The sequence below is a fragment of the Nothoprocta perdicaria genome, unplaced genomic scaffold (genome assembly GCF_003342845.1).
Source record: "Nothoprocta perdicaria isolate Ctin4 unplaced genomic scaffold, notPer1 scaffold_57, whole genome shotgun sequence".
NCBI classification, from domain to species: Eukaryota; Metazoa; Chordata; class Aves; order Tinamiformes; family Tinamidae; genus Nothoprocta; species Nothoprocta perdicaria.
This window is the reverse complement of record NW_020455832.1, coordinates 1,882,258-1,904,602: the sequence shown is the minus strand read 5'-3', so window position 1 is coordinate 1,904,602 and position 22,345 is coordinate 1,882,258. Positions and strand designations below refer to the sequence as shown.

At 40.5% G+C, this 22,345-nt stretch overlaps 1 protein-coding gene across 2 annotated transcripts; it reads right to left on the bottom strand.

The window, feature by feature from the left end:
* Window positions 1-62: 62 nt before the first annotated feature.
* ITGB1 (integrin subunit beta 1) lies at window positions 63-20,148 on the bottom strand. Of its 2 annotated transcripts, none has more exons than XM_026048757.1 (15): window positions 20,073-20,148; window positions 19,750-19,835; window positions 18,302-18,524; window positions 16,445-16,615; window positions 15,908-16,146; window positions 14,483-14,638; window positions 13,160-13,255; window positions 12,235-12,324; window positions 10,922-11,062; window positions 10,606-10,808; window positions 8,537-8,775; window positions 7,621-7,843; window positions 6,196-6,428; window positions 4,657-4,823; window positions 63-1,181 (listed from the first exon to the last, which is right to left on the bottom strand). In XM_026048757.1, the coding sequence occupies exons 4-15, from the start codon at window positions 16,545-16,547 to the stop codon at window positions 1,116-1,118; spliced, it is 1,956 nt and encodes a 651-aa protein (XP_025904542.1). In that variant the 5' UTR covers window positions 16,548-16,615; window positions 18,302-18,524; window positions 19,750-19,835; window positions 20,073-20,148; the 3' UTR covers window positions 63-1,115. The 2 variants fall into 2 exon arrangements, with proteins under 2 accessions (XP_025904542.1, XP_025904543.1); XM_026048758.1 differs by lacking the exon at window positions 63-1,181 and adding an exon at window positions 3,632-3,942 and having other exon boundaries at window positions 20,073-20,145.
* Window positions 20,149-22,345: the final 2,197 nt, after the last annotated feature.

The following is a 22,345-nucleotide window of genomic DNA, read 5'->3' as shown; positions in this document are numbered from 1 at the left end:
ATAACTTCAGTAATAGCATTGTAAAAAGTGAACATCTGTTAAAATAAAAAGGCACTTAAAACAAGGATATGACTATCAGGCAATTTGAATGGTCAAAGGCAAATATACATGGCACATGTCAAAAAAATGTGACTCATGGCACATGACAAACTATGCAATCTTAGCTACAGGGTAAAGGCAAATTTACAGCTAAGACTGTCAAAAAGGAAAAAAAAAAGCTTGTGTTGATACAAAAATATTACACAAAGAATTGCAACCACATACATTAAAAGATTAGAATGGTGCCAAAGCACCAGGCTTTAAACCAAGGAACTCTTAAAGAAGACAGACATGGTATGAAATAAGGCCCTTATGTGTTCTGAGGATGTCTTGGTGAAGCACTTCATGATACTGCCACCCAGGACTTGAATTTACAAAGGAAAACTAAGCAAGTTGCCAGTCAGCAACTGTTTCCGTAATGGCAGAGGTTATTAAAGCTGTTTTTTACTTTCTTAAAACTCTTCCCAACACCTTTCATTCGACCGTAATCTGGCATTAAGCAAGTGAAGCAGGCGCCCCCCCTTTCAGCAATTTACACTGCTCTCTTCCAACTTTCCCAACTTACTATACACCGAATCACATCTAGCAAGTAGAAGACCAGTTATTCATGAGCTCCCTACTAAGTGAGTTTAATTAGGTCTGCAAACTCAAGCCCTGATTTCCCTGTAAAGCTTAAAATTTTAACACTAAAGGGCTAGGCAGAGCCCTCATACTGATTGCTTTAACCAGCTCCCTCCCAGACATGTCACAGCAGTACCATGTCCTGTAGAAGACCTCGATTCACAGCATAGGAGGAAAAAAATATCAAAAAGGCACCATGTGACCTTAGCTCACGAAGCTGCAGTCTCAAGTTTTTTCTCTTTTTTTGTCAGACCCTGGCACTGATTTTTTTTATTTGCAAAAAAAAAAAAAAAAAATTAAAAATTACATATGGTACATTTTCAAAACCTGCACAGGAAAACAAACCTATATGTAATGAATTAGTAAAATCACTGCAGTTTGCCCTAAATCTATCTTACTGTGACTACAAAAATTGCTATGCTGCATACAGTGTTGTGAAGTTACACAAGCAGTGCTCATTTTCCCTCATACTTAGGATTGACCACGGTCGTCACTGCACTCTTGTAAATAGGATTTTCACCCTAGAAAAAAAGAAAAATATTTGTATTAGATTTATACACAGCTAAAGAGGTGAAGAAAGCAGCGCACTGATGGAAGGGCTGCCGCTGGCCGGTGGGRTGCAGCTTCCGCACGCGGCTTCCCCCCGGCTCCGCTCAGCCGGAGCCGCGAGGGCGGCCGGGGCTCCGCGGACACAACCCCCTGGCACCCCCAGCCCCTCTTCCCCCCGGCTGCCCAGGGAAGGGCGCACGGTGCAGCAGGTTTAGTCTAGACACAGAGCACGAAGGCTGGCAGTATTTTAATAGAACGTGTTCAGCATTAAGGCTGGACATTGAGCAGTTGTCATTCTCCTTCTGTTCCTGCACAGAGGTGCTGGGTGGTCCTTGAGAATCTAAGGATCTATAGGGACCTACGGAGGACCTATTGAGAATCTACAATGCCTGCCACTCACATACATTTAACACAGTTAAAAGTGGAGACCTAAATCTGGCCTTGCTGTYATGACTTAGACTAGAGTGTTGCTCTAAAGGGTGCCTTGTTCACAGGTACATTTTTGTACCAACACAAATATCTTGGKTTTATTTCCCTTTACTTGGTATTTCCCTTTACACAGTAATTATACCACTTATTTCAAGAAGTTCTTTTCATTGACTTCATCACAGGATCTAAAACAGCAGTAGTGACTTTATTCAAACCTTAACTCATTCTTGTGCAAGGAGCCCAGGACKCATTTCAGGAGGTGCAGTTCAAGTGCGCCAGCGCTGGCCCCTGGCTTTGCAGTGCACCCCTCTGCATTTAAGGTACAGCCCATGTCCCGTAAAGGCTCAAAACCCAAGTGCCCGTCCTTTCCCTTGAAACGGGCTGCATCTTGCCCTAAGGGAGACACTGCTCAGAAGATTCTTTTAGTTCTAAGAAACGTGACAGCCCTTCAAGTAGAGCAGGATCTACAGCAATGATGCCCCTCTGTTTTCACCTGTGACTCCCTCCCTCCTCTGACAGCCTCTGGTAGCCCCAGCATGTAGCAATGAACGTAGAGGGAGCAACAACCTCCTAAATTCTGAACAGGACATTAAGCACGGTGTTCCAAACCTCTTGTCATAGGCAAGCACTATTATTAAAATACACGTTTGCTTTACCTCAATGCAGGAAATACACTGGTTTAAGCATGCAGAGTTAAGGAAAACTGCATTTTTGCTGCATGCCCTTATGAATGAAAGCACGATGCACACCTGAACCACAATACAAGGGACAAGCCATGGGCACACACAAGATACCAAGATGCAAATGTATTAGAAAATGCATTAACAAAACCCCACACACCTACAGTGAATCAGTAATCACATTCTTGCAAGAGCATTTATTTCAACAAGCCTGAGCTGCTCCCAGGGTAAGCTGAGCCTAGTGCTGGATAAAGACACCCTATAAATAAGGGCTTTTGCTAACAGTTTTTCTCAGAGGACTTACTATTTTCAATAGCCAAACTACCTATATAGTGTGTTAATTTAAGTACTAGCCAGGCAGGCTGTGTGCAATGATGGGATGGAAAAACACTTGACTACTTCTCCAAAACAAGCAGGAAAAATGAAAGAAAAAAAAAAGAAAAAGAAAGGAATGTGGTCAAAGTGGCAGGCAAGCAAAATAGCAAAATAAACATTTTTTGCAATCAGTTTTGGAGACACTGGAAGGTGAGGTGAYGGTAGAAAGAAAAGGAAGGAAGAGTATTTCATTAAGCAAGAGCTCAGAATACTTGACTGACAGAATACAGAATATTTGAAAGTGTTAATCACAGTGAGGACAAATAATGACTTGAAATACCCGTAACTCCTGCTTTTTCCACTCATTTTTCCTTTACAAAATCCAATTTTGAATGCAACCCCAAAATAACAGGGAGGCAGCAGACAGAAGAGCTTCACAGGTACAGACCCTACCCTGCCAGGGCCTCCTGCAAAAGCCTRGAGTCTGGGAGTCTGGGTGCAGATGGAGGTTTTGTCCTCCCCACCAGAGCCGAGACGGGACTAGCAACGCGGGACTAGCAAAGCGGGACTAGCAAAGCGGAGGCCAACACAGCTGCAGGGGTCAAGGACATCGTCATCCTGGGGAGGCCCCGCCGTGACCGGCGATACTGCCGGATTCCCCAGCATTGGATGGAAAAGGCTAATAGGACAAAACAGCTAATAAAAATCCATAATGCTGCCCTGAGAGTTTCCGAAGTTATGCTAATTAATAAACACATTTATAGGCTGGGAAATCTGCCTCCAGCTGCTTGTGGCTTTGCAAGTATCAGCTTCAAGCACAGGGGCTGCTGGTGGGGGGCAGTCACGGACAACCTCCCCCTTCCATCTTCTTTGAACTAAAGGGCTACTCCTCTTTTCATATATATAAAATATATACATATATATATATATATATATGGAGATGAATGGATGTCTATACACACATGTAGTATATATATAAAAATATCAGTTCATTAAAAAATACTATAGAATAGTTTTTAAGACTATAATTGTGGTATTAGTAAGTTATCCATCTTACTGTCAAACCACACGGAAGATTTTCAAGCTGCACTCTGTAAAACACCAGGATCAAGCGGCAGTCGATAAACTGGGCATGACTCAGACTGTGATTAACCAACTGTGACACACAGGGAGTTTGAAAAGTGACATGCAAGGGGGAAAAAGGAAGAAAATGAAAGAAAATACAAACTGAGACTTAGAGACCAGCTTTACGTCCATAGTTTGGATTCTTGAAATTGTTAATAGGGCTCTTGTATATTGGATTTTCTTGCTGAAGTAAAAGAAATGGTCAGTGTCGAGTAATTCAACAGGAAAAGAGAAACATTCTCAACTATCATCAAAAAAAAATCATGCTCTATGTACAGAGAGATGTTAGTATTTTTCAAGTATAGAATAATTGAAATTTAAGAGAATAATTTAAAAATAAATCTTTTCTATGARGTGTACATGAGCTTTGATTTCTGTAGAGCCGTAATAACAGATTCCTAAAATTTGCCCATGGAAGGAGAGACCCTATAAAGCAACGTAGGCCGAGAGGCCAACAGGCTTGTTTTTCTTGGCTAATTCTCTCTTGACAAGGGGCAGAGAAAATGAACAAACCCGTATCATCTTCGTGACCAATTACTGAAATATCCCAAACATATTTATATAACTATTTATGTTACCATGTTACAGAGTGTGCTGCAGCTGCAAAGCTGAGCTGCTCYGTCTTCAACAATCCCATTTTTTCCCTGGATTTTTATTCCAACCTATGTTACTACTCACTTTCCTAACCACAGATGCACTTCTCAAAGAGGAGGTTTTTTTTCTATTGGTAACAAATGGCACATGTTTAAACACAAAATGATGTTATTTTTGTAGTCCAGCCTTCTACCCTATAGAGAAAGGATCTGAAATATCTGAGGCAAATGACCAAATCTCACATATGCAGTTAATATATCCTTAACGACCCTAACTCCTACACAAGGAGAAGCTTTGCTCTTACCGTGTCCCACTTGGCATTCATCTTCTCCTTTTCGAACTTYGCGAACTCTCTTCGGTCGTGAATGATCATGAGGAGCTTCCAGATCAACAAGAGCGCAAGTCCGATGAGGACTATTCCCGCGACCACGCCGGCTACGATGGGGATGATGTCAGGGCCGCTGGGGCATTCTGCGGAGGCGAGCACGGGAGAGCAGATTTTACCAGTGGCAGAGACATTGCAAATCCAGGTGCTTTTGCATCTCTCTTTTGTACTGAGGCCAGTATTCGAAGCATCAGAGATCTGCTTCACGTCATTCTCACATCATGAATAAAGCTCAAATAGTTCAAGTTCTGGAATTTATACATCCTGTAACATTTCCTCCCCTTATTCTTCATCCTTCTGATGTTTCACCAGAGCAGTTCATGTTCTGATGATCAAGTCTACACACAGCTATCAGCTGTTTATCTGGGTTACTTCTGAGCAAAATAACCAGCAATTACATTTTCAACAAGCAACAGCTCTAAGTCATGATAGTGCTGGAGGGACAAACTAGTTAGACTACAAATGCAGATCAACTGAGCAGTCCTCACATCCCATATTAACAGCTTCACAGAAAAAGGGTGCTCGAGTTTCCCCCACAGGCAGCTGTACTTATTAATTATCTCTACACATCAGCAACCAGTATTCTGCTCCTGTGAGACAGCTTTTTATGACATTTCTCATGATTTATGTGAAATGATTTCTGATGAGTTTGGAGAAAGAAAAAACTTTTGGGGGGGATAAAAGTATCGTATACTTTCATAATAAATGAAGTATATGAGTTGAAAAATAATAATTTAGTAATTATTACAAACTAAAGTTTGTAACTTAAATGTAACTTMAGGTGACTGACAGATAAAAGCAATAGTTCTCTCCACTAATTCTTTTATCAATGTGAAATCCTCAATAATTGCAGTCCCAGGGAGGACTTCCATGGAGCCCAGCGCACCAAGGAGCAGAGAGGGCCCCGCTGCAGCAGGAGGAGCCGCCTCTTCCCGGGGCTCGGGATGGCGCCAAGTGGTGGCRCCTCCTGGTGCAGAGAGGCTCCTTGTGGCTCCGGGCTGAGCCCAGCCGGGTCACACGAGAGTGTGAACCAGAAACAAGAGTCCAGGCGTTTCGGCCTGCAACCAGCCTAGGCAAAAYAAGGGTATCAGAAGTTAGCTATCTAGGATTTGTTAAAGATTATTAGATTATTCAAAACAAGAAGAAGTCCACCCAGTGGAAACACGAAATACAGATMTGACTCTCTTCATTTTATTCAAAACCAAAACCTGTTTGTGTCACTCTACCAGGCTTGAGGGGAGAAGAACAAAAACAAAAGACCCTAAATAATTAAAAAAAGACCCTACAAGTGTTTATAAAGCCACTYAGTTCCAGACACCCCCAGTTCACAGCCCTGGTGAGGCACTGCTTCTGCAGGCATCTAACTCAACCTGAGCCACTTTGCAGAGCTATTTTCCTGCTACTGCAGGCAGATTTAACCCCAGTGATGAAGGGGGTCACACAAAGTCCYGTTGGTACCTGGGGTCTCCACCACGTGCACGTTGGCTTCGCCGTTGGAGTTGACCGAGTAGGTGAAGTAGAACCAGCAGTCGTCGACGTCCTTCTCCTTGCAGTGCGAGAGCGGGTCSGGCTGCCCGGGCTGCGGCAGCTTGTCCCGGCTTTCCACCCGCGTCATGTTGAAGTACATGCACTCCTGGGCACACGTTTCCTTCTTCTCGCCCTTGTCGAAGGCTCGGCACTGAACGCAGTCCCTGCAGAAATGAAAATGAGGGCAAGGCTTTTAAAACATGTGCACAACGGGTGTGCAGCATTTAATCTAAGAAATACAAATTCTAGTGCCATAAAAGGCAGGGAAAAAGGAAACAAAGAGACACACGTGTTTTTTTACAAGCCAGAATGTTTATGCACCTTAAGATTAACAAAAAAACAAAACAAACCCTTTTACTAAATTCCTTTTTCCTTGACAAACCCTCAAAATTCAAARACAGACCTAAATCTCTGAAGCAAAGAATATGAGAACTTCCTCAGCTCCCTGCCCAGAATAGGGATGTTCTCTCAGGCAGTACGGAAGCAGGAGACGCAATAAAGGTGTCCGAGACATTGGTGGGCTCAAAAGAACAAACYGGGTGACGAGCCTTCCTGTGAGGTAGAGCCAGGTTTTTACAGCAGAAAGGAAAGGCCCTGAAAGGTGGCTGCACAAAGGCAGCAGTCACCCCCGCTGCTAAGGAAAAGCTTATTTCAAAACTTTCCTATTCACAACATCCTTGCTTTCCACAAGCCGGCCTTTCCAGAGACTGGCATGCAGCTTTACCAGCCCACATCCACATTGGGTCTAGATTCAACTTTCATAATAATCTTTTCTCAGTGTGGTTTCAGAACATACTGTGAGTCTAATTTTTGAAGCAATACACCAATTAATAAATAAATAAAAAAAAAAGTAGCTGAATCTTGGCCTGGCAAGCGACGCAGCAGAGCTGTATGTACCCTGGCTACACTGATGTCCAAAGGCCAAGAGGAGACCACAGCCTGGCACATCCAGACCAACGTCCCCTCCAAAAGGCTGGGTGCTAACAAACACATGAAGCAGGGAAATGGTGAAACCTGCCCCGATGAAGCTGAGTGAATAAAACTTATATGTGTGACATTCAAAAGGGGCAGAGGGAAGAATTCAAGCAGTAAATTTGGAAGTAGCCAGAACTTACCAAAGTTCTGTATTAGCAATGTTTAGTTTGTAATTCTTAATTCTCATCCAATCGCTTCTATTTTCCTGAAGTATGATAAGACATCTCTACATTTCAGAGCAGAATAAAGCACGGCATCAAGACCCTCGTTTCTAGAACTGTGTGTATATGTGTGTATATATAATAGTGTGTATAGGAAAGTCTCACAAGGCCCAGGACAGAGCTCGTGGGAAGCTGCGGCCCGGGCGTGACGGGCACTTACTTGTGCTCTGCACACACACCAAGGCAAGTCTGGCACATTTCGCAAGTGGGGCCTTGGAATTTGGGGTCTGTGCAGTTACAGGTTCCGCACTCGCAGGTTCCTCTCCCATTGCAGATCTGCCCGTTGGAGGCCATACAGGGCTGCGTGTCCAGGGAGCAGTCGCAAGCGCTGCCGGTGAAGTTGGGGAAGCACTCGCACACTCGGCACTTGCAGATACCATTCCCTGCACATTAGATAAAGAGATTTTAGTGACATTAAGCCTAATTTTAAACATGCTATTGGAATTAGTAAAAAACAGCTGTTTACTGTTTTATTTTTTTTGGCATATCTGTCATAAAAATAAAAAAAATAATTAAAAAAATCAAGATTAGGGAAGGCTGATCAATAAAAGTACGATGTGATGGGCCTTCCCTGGGAGTGGTGGCCATCAAAGCACAGCTTCAGTTCACAATTTATATTCACACTGCTAGCAGCTTTGCACATACACAAGCTGGTGATCACACACGACATGATCCAAAAAGCTGGTAAATGCACTACCAACTTAACTTCACAACACAGAAATATGAAGATCTTTTGTCTCCCTAGAACACTACAACTCATTCTGCTGCTGTAACTACTATAACCTCATTCACCTCACCAAATTTTATGTTATTACAGTAAATAAACCCGTTCATTTATGTCCTATCTTGGAGCTGTGATGCAAGGAAGAAGAAATCTGAATTAACATACTATATTGTCATGACCACAAACAGGGATTCTACTAATAAGCAGATGTTTTCAACTGTCATAATTCTCATTTTTCTGTTATCAAGTAGCTATATACTTGCAAGCTACGTATCACTACTGTGAAGGGTAGAGCAACAGGCTTGTAAAGCGTTGGTCAGTTTTGCTGCTGAGAACTGAAGCGATTTCTCACCTCCACAAATCAAGCCATTGGATCGGTCACAGTTGAAGTTATCGCATTCGCAGTATTTGCCAGAATACACTTCATTGGTGTTCTCCCTCTTCTTGCACACGCACTGGCCACAGATGCACTCTCCGTTGTTGCTGCAGATTTCCGTACTGTTCTCCCTCCTGCAGTACGCATCCATATCCTCACTGTTTACTTCATCTGTGCTGCATTCGCAGAGTCTTCCAATACGCCCTTCGTTACATCTGCAAGGCGAGAACATGAGCGAAGAGGTAAACACAGCTAAAGCTTAAATACATAAATAAAGACTGCAAAAACGGCACAGGCAACAGGAGCAATAGTGACTGTTTTCACAAGGAATTTTGATTTCAAAGGAGATTCCCAGCCGRTAACTTACCTAGCAGTTCTTGGAGCTGCTGGAGACAGCGGGACTAAGTTGTCCCTAYGCTGATTACTTATCCCAGGTGAGAAGGTGGTGATGACTTATCCCAGGTGCTACCACCTCTAACTAAACTGCCACATAACTACTATTAGTCCCTTTCTAATGACTAAACAATAATTACTTTTAAGTGACAGTGACTGTGCACTGTAATTGCTGTAACTGCTGTCATCTCTCAATGAGAAACAAACCCTATGAGCAGCATTTAGACGTGGGACAAGGTGATATTCAGAGCCGCTGAGCACCAGCAAATTCGGCTGGTATCTTTGGGACTCTGCACATCTCATTACCAAAGCTAAAATATTAATAAATAGAGGTGCTTGGCATCATCAGGAGGGACTGATCAAAGTTGCTGYTCAGAGCTACTGCTCCCCTCAGGAAGCTGCTACTGCTGCAAAAACCTCTTCTCATCCCCAAGACTTATATGTCTGTGTGAAACTACCAGGACACCAGGGACAATTCTTCCTGAAGGCAAAAATAAGAAATCTGCTTTACCTATTGCAAGTCAGCAAGRGAACATGACTGCAAAACGAAGCCATTTAACAGTATTTATGGCCTGAAGTGGCTTCCTCCTCAACTTACTGAATACTAAGCAGGCAGGGAGCTCAAGTCCTTCCAATATCCAGTTACCTTCTGCCACCAGCTTCCCTGGACACACATTAAGTCAGTCTTAGAAACCCTGCAAGTTTCAAGTCAGTATCTTTTGCTTTRTCTTTAAAAAGCAGCCCCATATTAAAGCACGAGGAATAAGATCTATATATATATTTTTTTTATTTCAGTTGCAGTTCACTGAGCAGGGACCAATACTGCTTTCTAAAGACCTGGATTTAGTTTTCTTACAGAAGAACTATATTGCATTCTGCTCTTACCATTTTCATCTCAAGAGCTTCCAGGAAGAAACTGTTCTATTTTTTGCTGTAGGTTTCTTGGAAAATAAAGTCTTCTAAAATTCTAAGATATTCCATTACCTTCTCTGGGTTACTTCCAGAAACGCAGTATCATTTTACTTAATTTTCAAATATGCAATGAGAAGTATATTTCTAATCTATGTCTGCAACAGGCAGCAAAATAATTTTAACAGGAAGAAATAATTGTAATTCCTTGTTGGAAACTTCAAATGTATCTGTACACAAAAATTACATATATTCTGAAGGATTTAAAGATATATACACTTAGAAGGAATATTGTAACGTGGCCTCAAAAGGCTACAAATGAAGTASAGAGAAAAGACTGGGAGAGTCATTYGAATTAAAAGCATTTTCTTTTACAACTGTTGACTCCTCCCCAGCGTGAAGCAATTGGCCAGAGTCTGAGCTCCCTTCAAAACTAGGAAGCCTTCAGTGCCCTTGCACGCAGCAGACTTCATACTTGCAGGACAAAATTAGGTCAGTATTAACACTTGCAGAAATACCAYGAGTTACATCAATTCTAATATGAATTCTACGGTTTCCTTGCAGAACTGAGAAAAAAAATGGAGGGAAAAAATGGGAGAAAAAAMCCCTAATATTAATAAATTAATAAAGCTGCAACACTAGTTCTTGTCTTTTCCCTCATAAGTATTAAAGTGAAGCAAAYGCTAACTAAGGGAACCAAGGTCCTATTTCCCCTTTGCAAAACAAACCACCTGATTCCTCACCTGCACGCGCCACATTCAAACGTTCCGTTTCCTTCGTGGCAGGCCGGACTGTTGGCCTCTCCCTCGCTCTGACACTGACATTCGCAGACGAACTGCAGATTAATCTCCACCTCCTCGGTGAAACCCAGTGGCTTAATTTTAATTGTTTCATTTTGTCCATTCGTTGGACACTCATTAGCTGTTACGCTGATCTCAAATTTAACCTGCAAACAAAATTAATTGAGTATCACAGTAAGACTACTAAGAAATGTTGCTTAACTTCTATTCTTCCATCTACTTCTGAATTATTTGAGGAAGGCTATATACTCCAAGTTACCTCATCTCCGATTGAAATGTTAGAACATTTTCTTCCATCTTCTTGTGTGTCGTTCACACCATTCTTGCAGTAAGATTTATAACTGATTGTCACTCCTTTTGGTAGCTTATTGTTTTCCAGGATAACCTCTGAAGAAAGGGACTACAACAAAGGTTAGTTATTAGCCAACTTAGAACGCAGTTCTTCTAAGAAAGACATGTTAAGACTGTGCACTGTCCAGACACCAATCCCAAGTCTATCCTGGAATTCAGGTCACCACTTCTGCTACAAGCAGAAGCGAGGCCGTGTTTGGAATGAGGGTACTTGCTTGGAAACACCTGCTGCTTCCTGGGCTGGAGCCCTCAGGCCTGAGCTCCRGGCAGCTCCATCCYGCCCTGCTGCAGCCACCGCACAGCGGGCAAGGCAGGACACACAGGAGCCACGGGACGAGAAGCCTCTGGSACCTGCTGCCCACCCCGGCTGCGCCGCTCCCTCTCACGTGGGAAACACGGGAGCCCCGGCTCCGGGCTCAGCGTGGTCCCACCAGGACTCTGCTTCAGGCAGGTTCTGCACGGAGGGAAGTGCTGTGGAGTTGGCCCCTCTCCGGGCAGCTCCAACGTGCCCAGACACGAGAGCCCCTTGGGCTTTACACAGTCCCGGCCCTGCGGAGGCCTCGCTTTGCACCCGAGCCCAGTGACACAGGGAAGAGCAGCAGGGCACTGGCCGACATGAGGCAGCCCCGAGTATTCCCAAGGAAAGAAAAGGAAAATTACCATCTTTCTACAAAAGAAGCTACACGCAGTGCTATAAATACCTCATGGCAACATAATGCTATATATAGTGGAGCCAGGGAAAGCGTTTTCCCAAGGAGAGTCCTGTGCTATCCCAGTGGCACAGCACAGATGTGGAGAGAGATCTGGGGCCACATCCAAGAGCCTCTGAGGCTGTTGGAGACATTTTCACTTGGGACAAGATGTTACAAAACGATTCCTTACTCTTCCGTGTAAAAGGAAGGCAATGAACTGAAGGTACCCAGGAAACAGTTTTTGTTTTAAAGAAGTAACATTTCCTGATAATGCTGGTAACACTCCTTTTGTAATTGTGTCTTAATTAGCTTAAAAGTTGATCTTTTCATTTGTCTCATATGTTACTGACCTGGCATCATTCTGAATTTCTAATATGGCATTACTGCAATGCCTACATATTTATAATTTAGTATACTCACTTCCTATTTTGTAGAAAAAGTAAAATCCACTTCAGCATATCTGCCTGAAAACTCACAACAATTTATAAGCAAGAAAAATAAATACYGTGTGAATGAAATCTGAACTTACATTGTAGGCATCTATGATCAGCTGAATCACATTGCTGGAGTTTGAAGACAATGTTCCTACTGCTGATTTTGGTATTAGATTTTTCAGTTCCTTTCAATATTTACAGAAAGAAAAGGAAAATTACCATCTTTCTACAAAAGAAGCTACACGCAGTGCTATAAATACCTCATGGCAACATAATGCTATATATAGTGGAGCCAGGMTTAACTACTTCAAAAATCATGAAAGCCATTGGCAATATTTCAGCCTTGTTTAAAAATAAGGCTAAAAACAAGTTAAAAACTTGCTAAAAATAAGTCATGCAAAGCCTTACTAGAAAAAAGGCAAATATGCAACCTTTCTCACTGCATCTGCATTTTCATTTTACATCTGACAATTAAGGCAAACGTTCATGTTATGGTAAAACATAGGCTAAAACTTTCACACAAGTTAACCACGTATACTCCAAGGTCTACATAAAAGCAGTGCTTCTTGTGCAGGAGAAAGAGGCAGGAAAACCAACTAACCAACCTTCATCACCACTTTACAGTTTCAATATAACTAAAAGAGCAAAATATCTTGTCAGGATAAAAGAAGGAAAAAATAACCACCTCCTCTCCTCAGTCATTTCCTATTTCACAATCACATCCAGCAGTCTAGCCCACTTGAAATATCAGGCGTATAAATAGAACACACAGGACAAAACATGGCCTTTCATAACTGCTTCTCCTTATTCCATGTCCCCATTCCCCTTGGATATTTTGCTCATGGAAAAGCAGCCCTTTAAACCTGCCTTTCAAAGCTGCTCCTACCTATACGGACCTGCAGAGAACCCAGGGAGAACAAGATGACCTGGTAACTAAGGCTCAGTTTAGGCACAAGTTTTTGGGGGGGACAAAAGGGGTGTGGGGAGCACAGAGAACAGAAAAGTGTTATTCAGCTTTACCTTGTAAACTGCCTGGAACTCTTCAGTAACAGCAAAAATTGTCTGAATATTGTTCTCACTAAGCTTCTGTACCAGGTGAGCAATAGAGGGATAATCCTATCAAAAAAAGGAAGTACAATTCAGATTTGCCACACATCAGAAAGCCACCAGAAATATTTTAACATTATAAAGACAAAGCATCTATAAAACCATATATGGCATAAGTTGATGGTTAAAAGTCTTAAGTTAGAATATGAAGCTCTAAAACAAAACMACCTCTGCAAACAAATACGCACTGAAAATGTTCCATATATACCCATATGAAGGCATAAATAGATATGCAGTTATATTCTCTTTTTTTTTTTTTCCATAGGAGAAACTAAAATTCTCATGTCATTTATAGTTCCCAGGTAAAATTCATAGCCTCAGTGTTCTCAGAAAATATCATTTAATAGTTTTCCATAAAACTTATCTCAATCAAAACCATTAYCTTTTGCACTGTTTATCGTAAAGAAAGGCCAAATCCTTTTTTTTATTGATCAATACTCTCCATTTAAGGAGTATGTGAACACAGGAGCTTTGCAAAGCTCCCTGTATTTACACTTACTCTACTGAATGTGTTTTCTTACACCTATCTACTTACCAATGAAGCAGAAAGGCAATGTTGTTAAGCACACTTTTATCAAAGAGTTTGCATCATAAAATTTCAGGTAGTCTTCAAAGACCTGTCTGGAAGAGCTCTCTAACTGAGTGATCTTCTTCAATACCCTGAAATACTGAGAACTTTCAGAGGGCTTCAAGAAATGGAAGTGGGATGATCCTCAATTATTTGACAATCACTTGTTTTAAAAAGCAAATAGCTGGGGAATATACATGAGCTATGACTAATCAAGTCAATGGCAGTAACTGTGGTTTCATGCTTTTGTCATTTAGTTGCATGGTTGAACTTAGGAACGTAAAATCAAAAGTAAACCAGAATTAATAACAAACAACAGTGCATGAGCTTAACAGAACTCATGTGAAAGTCATTTGTAACAACTAACAGATTTAAAACTGTTCCTGAAAGGAGACTAATTAAAGGCCTCAATTATCACTTGASTCCCCCCAAAAAAGAACAGAATTAGGTATGACAATGACTGATGAAATTCTATTAAAAAAAAAAAAAGAAAAAAAAAAGGGGGGGGGGACAAAGCCACCACAGTTTGCCAGTGAACAAAATGGTAATAAAACTTAAGTGTAAAGTTCAAAAGTTGTAATGTTCTGACAGTACACTAGATGACTTAATGATTTCTCTACGGTTAGGCACCACAGAACATTATTTTCCCTGACAGGTGGTAGACTTACATAATAGTGGCTCATTGTGTACACATTATTTTCCAGATGACATTTCCCATCATTTGGTAAAACGATTCCACCCAGTTTACCATCTCCTGCGAAGTGAAACCCAGCATCCGTGGAAAACACCAACAGCCTGGTAACATTTCTCCATCCGATTTGTTCCTTAGGACACAAACACACATAWTTTCAGGAATTTTCATCGACTTATTTTAAAGGAGGCCAATGAATAAACGTATGAAAAGGACACTTAGAAGAGACAATACTGCAAAAATATCACCCTTGAAATTACAAAATTTGCTCAAACTTTAAAAGCACTTGCATTTCATTTACATGTCTGTTCTAAGCCTTTGTTGTGGGATTTTCATCTAGACAAGAAATAATCTTTCTGAGATTTACTTTGGTGTCTTCAGTTCTCTCTACAGTCTCTGGGCAGTGACAGGACATTGAGTGACCCTGACTCTGGAGGATGACTTGGGAATCCTGCTCATCACACAGCTGATTTCCCCAACGTTAGCAAGTGGAGAACTGCAGCAACGCTCAGATGGAAAACGGAGGAACCGACAGGCTTGGCCAGCTGGGGGCAGCTTCACACCCCCAGTGCAGTGCAGGATGTGACAGACTTTGCACTAGTCCCACTAGTGTTCTGGCCTCTAAATGCTGGGCCTAACTCTGTAAGCTCTTCCTTCCTATTTTCACAAACTTCCAGAATCAATGTCCTGATTAATTTAAGGGAAGGAGGCAATATAAAAATCTGACATAAAAACCAGGTACCCCTTTCATCAACTTATGCCCCAGAAGGCTCGCTTAGCACGGCACTTCTGAATGAAGACTGCAGATTATTCTTCAGAAATCCCAACTCCAGTGACCACCAAAACAGTAACGTGGTAGCAAAGTAAAACTCATATTTTTAGAGGAGCCTAAGTTGTGCAGATGCATGAAAGGGTCTATTGGACTACAGAAAAAACAAAGAAGCCACTGACCTAGATCAGATCTTTCTAAAGCAACCAAAGAAAACTCCAGCTTTTCATCTACTCATACCTGAGAATGCAGTAGAAATCACAACTGAACAATCTATTCTGGCCATTTTAAGTAGTCAAACAAGAGCTATAAAAACATTAAGTTTAGAAATCATTTGAAAAGAGCTGCCTAACTATTTAAAATTCTAGACACTCGTGAGCAGATTTTTTTTTTCTTTTTTTTATAGCAGTCTTTAAAAATAAAGTCTTTGGAGTGCATCCATCTGCTGTGGACATGCTCTATAGCGTTTTACATTTCCTGATTGTATATTCATATTTTACTCATGTATTTTTACTTACGAAAGACAAATTCACGGTCTGTCTAGTCTATYGAAGTCAGGCCCCGAAAGACACTAAGGACCTTCTAAAACAATTTATTTAATASCAAAGTAAAGAAAAACTGATACACACTTACTCCACAAACTGCAACTTGCATTATTGCATCAAAGCCACCTTCAGGGGAATCCAAATTACCAGAAATGTGCTGTTTGCCTACAAGCTCATTGAATTTATTTCCTTCACTGGTAAGGCTCAGGACATTTTTATAGCTAAACGGGCTTGTACAGTTCTGATCACCTGTACAAGGGTTTCTGAGTTTGGCTGGTGTTGTACTTATATAGGGCATCACAGTTTTCTCCACAAAAGARCCAAAGCCTAAGAGAGAAGAACAAAAAACTGTAAGTTGAAGAATGGAATTCTTATTTATATCATGATATAATAGACTACAATTTTCTATAGCTGAAATGACTTCAGAAATAGCCCTCATACTTCTTTACATTCCACTTTCTCCATCATCATCAGGTATTGTTGTATTCCTTAAATTAATCTATTTGCCAGAATGCCAGCCATAACAGTGCAGCATAAGGAAAAAAAGAAAGTTATTCATAGGTAATTATGTGAAAAACATCAGGAGAGAAACTTCATTTGTTTGGAATACATGTCTCTTTCTTACCAATTCGAAAGTCTGARGTGATTTTTTCCATTTCAAACATCAGAGCAGTTCCTAGACTTTTCACATTCTCTAAATCATCTTTCATGGAATAGGAGAGGTCCATAAGATAATAGAGATCTATAGGGTAATCTTCAGCTCTCTTAAATTTTAATGAAAATGTTTGAGGTTCCCCTGTTTCAGAGATTAAACAGAAGCCATTAAACATTCCAGAATTACTGCACCAGCAAGAAAAAATTATCAGTAYCTCAAAGACTATCCATAAAGACGCAAGATCCAAACTAACAGTGGGCAACTTTTTCCTCATACTAACTGAAAACAACATTAAAGTATGATGAAAAAAACCATCAAGAAGCAGTTATTTATTTCCCATGTCCAGCTACACAATTTCAAGATATATGATTTCTCCACACAAAATTCTCGAGTATTGAACTCAAACCTTCCAGTTCTCCCTACTTGAAAATTCAATGTATGAACCTTCTAGAAAGGTTCTGTAATAACAACACAAGTTTTCTAACATCTACTTGCAATAAAGTTGACTCCAGAAATTCTTAGCCGTTAGTGTAGAAAGAAATAGCATTGAATCAGTGTAAAAAAAAAATAAATCTACTCTGGATAGCATATTTCAAGTTACTTTGCATCAAACATGGGGTGAGTGCATAGAGCAGTGAGATGAGTTAGTCTTGTCTGCAAGAATGAACCCTGAGCTTGATAACAGAAACACGTAGTCTCACCCACTGACATGCTATATTGAAAAACACTGCAGAAGAATTACTTCTATATGAAAAAGTACTTTTGTCTATTGTGTGTGAAATAAGTAATATAGATTTATAAGGTTTCTATAAGGCTTCCTCTCCTTCCTCCCTTCGGGGTACCTAATAGTGGTACTACTGTTGCTTAAGTCTGCTTAATATTTAGCATGTATTTCCTTATTATTGAACAAAATAGCAATCAGGGGAAACCATGTGGATCCAGCTATGCAGAAGCTGCCCATCTGTTACATTAAACAAAAATGAAAATAAACAAAAAGCACCAAAGCCAAAGCTTTGTATTTACTGAGCTGTTTCAAAGACCCTACATGGAAAACAAAACTCTAACACATACACATTGCCCTTAACACATACATGCTGCCCTAAACACATGCGGGGCTCCAAAGTGCACATGGGTGCAGAGACCTTGCGACCAAGCCACGTGCTTATAAATAGAGAAATGATCTTTTGGGAAATTATGATTTAGTTGCTGAAATCCCTCTMTGCTCTGCTAAATAAACCTCTGCTTTGACAGAAGGACAATAATCTGGTCTCTGGAAGCTGAAAAGTTCCCGTTAGAATAAAACTGGGATAACAATCAAAATTCCAAAATAACTTTCATTCCTTTCCTTCCCTCTCCCATTGTGCTAAGCTGCTTCTGATCGTCTTGCATTTATTAAAGCAGCCACTACCAAGCAGCTGCCTCCCAGTGCAGACTCTCCAACCAGCACTGCAAGGTGGTTGTTCTGATGCAGTCCCCAGGAGCTCTACTCAAGGACCAAGTCTCATTCTGCTCAAGTAACAGAGGACCTGTTATCGGCATCAGAGTTTAAGAAACAAAAACACATCCCTATCCCCAAAGCAAAAAACACCACAGGGAGAGGAAACGAACTCCTCAACTGGCTTTGCCAGCTCCTGCCTCGTCCCTGCTTGGGATGCTTCTGCCCTCAACTGAAAAAATGAGAATCACAATCTACTCCAGGGTCTGTAATGAAGACTTTCAAGATTCTAACCTGAAATCACCTGAACGAGTAAAACAAGCAAAACATGAAATGCGGATGTGACAAAAACAAACAAAATCATACAAYGATCAGAATGAAACCTTCCTTACCAACTCTTAGCTTCAGTACTAATTTTTGTGGCTGGATCTGTGTAATGGCTTCTGGTTTCAGCTTCTCTGCAGCACCTATCTTACGATTTGTTACCTCTCTATCTTCAAGCACCTGTTTACTACCTCTTGGATTTTCTATATCTTCTATAGGGCAGCCTTTACTCTTTARTGCTGCCAAGTCATCGCATCGGGCAGACGTTGGTTCTCCTTCTTGCAAAAAGTCCTAGAAAAACATGGGTAGGAATATCAAGTTTATGGGCATTTGCAATTTCTTACACCCTACAGACTGTGACACTTTCTACAATAACCCCACGCAGTCCTGAAGTATGTTGAATTTTATTAAATGAATGTTGAATTATTAAATGTTGAACTACTAGTCCAACAGTAGTTCAACTTACTTTTACTTACATTTACTTATGCTGATCTGTACACAAGATATAAGAGGAATGAAGAAAAAAAAGCCCAATGTCATCTCTGACAGAGGCAGGACGTCCTCTTAAATCAGCTCTCTGGAAGTGCCAGCAGATGGAAAAAGCTCAATATCTTTGAGCCAATAAAGTGAATAAATCTGTTTAGCCTGTCTTGCAACTACCCTTCTTTAAAGCTTCTTTTCTTCCCCCCTCTTTTTTTTGGGAAGGCTTTAATTAAAGATTACATAAGAGTACATGGAAAGGACACATCAAAAAAATGGCAGGATGCTGACAGAGCAGGGAAAAGACAAGACAACCACTCTCATTTTGGGAAAGTTCATTACAAAAGCAGGATCCACACATAAAATAAATATATGAATAAAGATTACTTTGCCCTGAACACAAATTACCATTACCTCAAACCCACAAAAAACTTTAACCTCAAATACAAATAAAGCCAAGCGAAACAAAGTCTGAAAAAATATTTTTCCACTAAATATTTGCTTATAAATGCATTCTAAAGATTTTCTCCATTTCTAAAGATACTAAATATCGGCCATTCTGTGTTTCAGACTAAAACACTGCATACCTCCACAAGCCAGCCTATCACAACCCAGTCTACCATCAAGAAAATACTAAAATTTGAACGTCTTTTCATTTTAAAGAACAAACCCTCAATCTCTTCCTCCACCCCACCTATGTCTGTCTAAAATTACCCCTACTCTTAGGTCACTAAAGAATATAATTAAATGTACCCAGACAGACTCCATGCTGGAATGCTTTTAAATAACTATGAGACAGCCTTTAGGGTCCACATGGACTTTGTATTTAGCAACAGAACAGGAGACTCATGATGAATGACAGATCTACTAAAATCAGGACTTCATTAACACTATCATATCCAAACTTTGGAGTACATAAATTGAAGAGCTACAGGAAACTGTTATTGGTGTATATGGACATTTCCATACATATCGAATATTTGGTTAAATCTGAAACTAACAAAAAATATAAAAAGAGTTTTGCAGTAATACTTACATTTTTTTTACACCAACCACAGTTTGGTCCTGCTTGTATACATTCACCACATGATTTTGCATTGGCTTTTATGCAGTCACTTCCACCTACCAAGGAATACAGATCAGTCATTTAACTTTTGAAAAGGGTGCTAGTAACAGTGTAATTTTAGTTTGTTTCATTCTGGACTCATAAATCAAGTTCTAACTACGAGCATGTTATTAATAGAAATGAGTAATATACTGCTGCTAGCACTTGCCTAATATTTAGCTACAGAAATAGCTGCTAAATATATATCATTTTAAAGCAAAATCAAAGTATTTCAAGGTAATAAACTCATTTACCTTGCTGTGCAAATCCACTCCATATTAAGCAATATAGGAATCCAGCCCAGGCAAGCAGTTTTAAATTAGTCTGAAAAATAAAAGCAGAAAATCAAATTGTATGATTTACTATAAACAATAAATTTAAAAAAAGCATGAAAGTACAAACAGGTAATTATTTTTCAGAGGAGACAAGGAATAAGACATAGATACAACATATTGATCATTGTCTTATTCTTGCTYATTGGACAGATGTGTTTTTCATTAAATATAACCATATGTGTAGACGAAATTTTATATTCAGAGTGTATCACACAGGCTATGTTCTTTTTAAGTGCTTTTAAAATACTCTTATGATCATCTCATAACGAACTTAATTCTTCCCTATATCTTCCTCATAAGAGTAATATCTTCCTTATGAAAATAAAAACAATTCTATCTTTTTAAATGTTATAGATCTTGATGAAAAATAACTACATGCAACCTATATAATCAGTATATTGTATGGAGACAAGACATGTGAATGCTTAYAAACAATAATATAGGATTACTGAACTGCTATTTTCCCTATTTATTATTGGAACTTTGCCAAGTACTCCAATGTTGGGATTATGGTCTACAACTGGACTACAAATGGACCACTCAGTCTTCATTTAGTTTTTCTTCATATTTAAGAGCAGGTAGTGAACCAACCAGTTTACATAACTTATTTGAAACTTTGGGGTTATTTTCAATTCCACTTCTCTTTTACTCATTATAAGCACTCTGAGACCTTGGGCTCAGACCAGCAATCTCCTTGGTAGCCCTACACTGTTACTGCAAATTAAGGTCTTACCTGGTATCCTGAAAATATAAAAAATAATACATCTGTGTTCTGACAAATGCTTTGTTATTTAGCCAGGGAAAAGTAAATTTGGTAGTAGAATCTTTTCCTGTGTAATAAGTGATTATTAATGGCATATTACTATCACTCATACAGACCAGCAGTAAAGACAGCAACCCTTACATTAGCAYTGCAGTTAGGATTTGTTTTTCCCACACTCATTTAGAGTCCTTCAGAATTGTTATTTTCCATACCCAGACCAAACACAGAGGGAACTGGCCCTCTAGAACCAGCTTCAACACTTTGCTAACAAGTTTTATCCAGCAACAATACCAGATGTTTCACATTTTTCTGTCAAATCAYTTCAGACTGCCTGTGTTGCCAGTGGGGAAAAAAAAAGAAATAAAATTGTAGTGTAAATGAGTCCTATCTATAACTCCTGAACATTATCTACCACATGCACCAAACTCTGATTTYGCCTTCTGCCCATGCCTGAGGACCTGAGTGCTCCTCACTTCCCCAAGTGAAGCATCTTCTGTCACTTTACACAAGTTAAGCACAGCCCACAAAGGGGTCTTCTTTTCAGTACGAAACAGATGAAGCTGCTGGCGCTGGTTTAGGCCCGTCTCTTCTGCTATCCAAAACGAGAAAAATCATAAACAGTTCACCTTTTTAGGGCAGGCTASCAGTGGATGCACAGCAAGCTCACGCAGACTATATAAATAAGTCAGCAAAGATGTGACAGAGTGCTAAAACTATGACTAAGGCAACTTGGAAGAGAAGCGTTCCTCTGGAAACGCATCCGCATGATGAATATAGTTCTGGGCACAGGCTCCCCGTAAAGTTAACAACCAAAATGTCCGCTTCCTTATTTGGCGAAGCGCGGGCCTCTCCCGGAGCGGGGAGCCGGCCGCCAGGCCCCGCCACGCCACTTCCTTCACCTCGCCTCGCTCACCGCTTTTCCATCTGCCGAGGCTTTGAAAAGCCGTGTTAAAAAGCAGCTCGTTTGGGTGAAAATTTAATAGTTCTTCAACACACAAGGGATGCGAGGTGGGCTTGGGCACGCAAGGCCCAGGCCAACCCCTGCAGGAAAACAGGCCATCGCGGCCTCAAATCCCTTTCCCTGCCAGTCACCTGTCAGTGTTTTGGATTGCCCTGTTGCAGTTTTTTTTTTTTGTATTAGGGGGAAAACACAAAACAAAACAATTGCTTTGCTACATTTGCCAGCGAAAGGAATCCTTTGGAAGCCGTTGCGGAGGGGGAACCGAATCCTCTGTCTGTGCTCAGCCACACAACAGGAACAGAAAACAACTGGTTGCTGCAGGCAATCAAGGAAACCTTTGCGAAACTGCCCTCTGCCTCCCCTTTTTAATTAAAAAAAGCAGAAACTTTGAAAAATATTGCCATTATTTTTCCCCCAGAAGCACCTTACAAAAGGTGCTCACAATCTTTTTTTTTTTTTTTTTTTTTT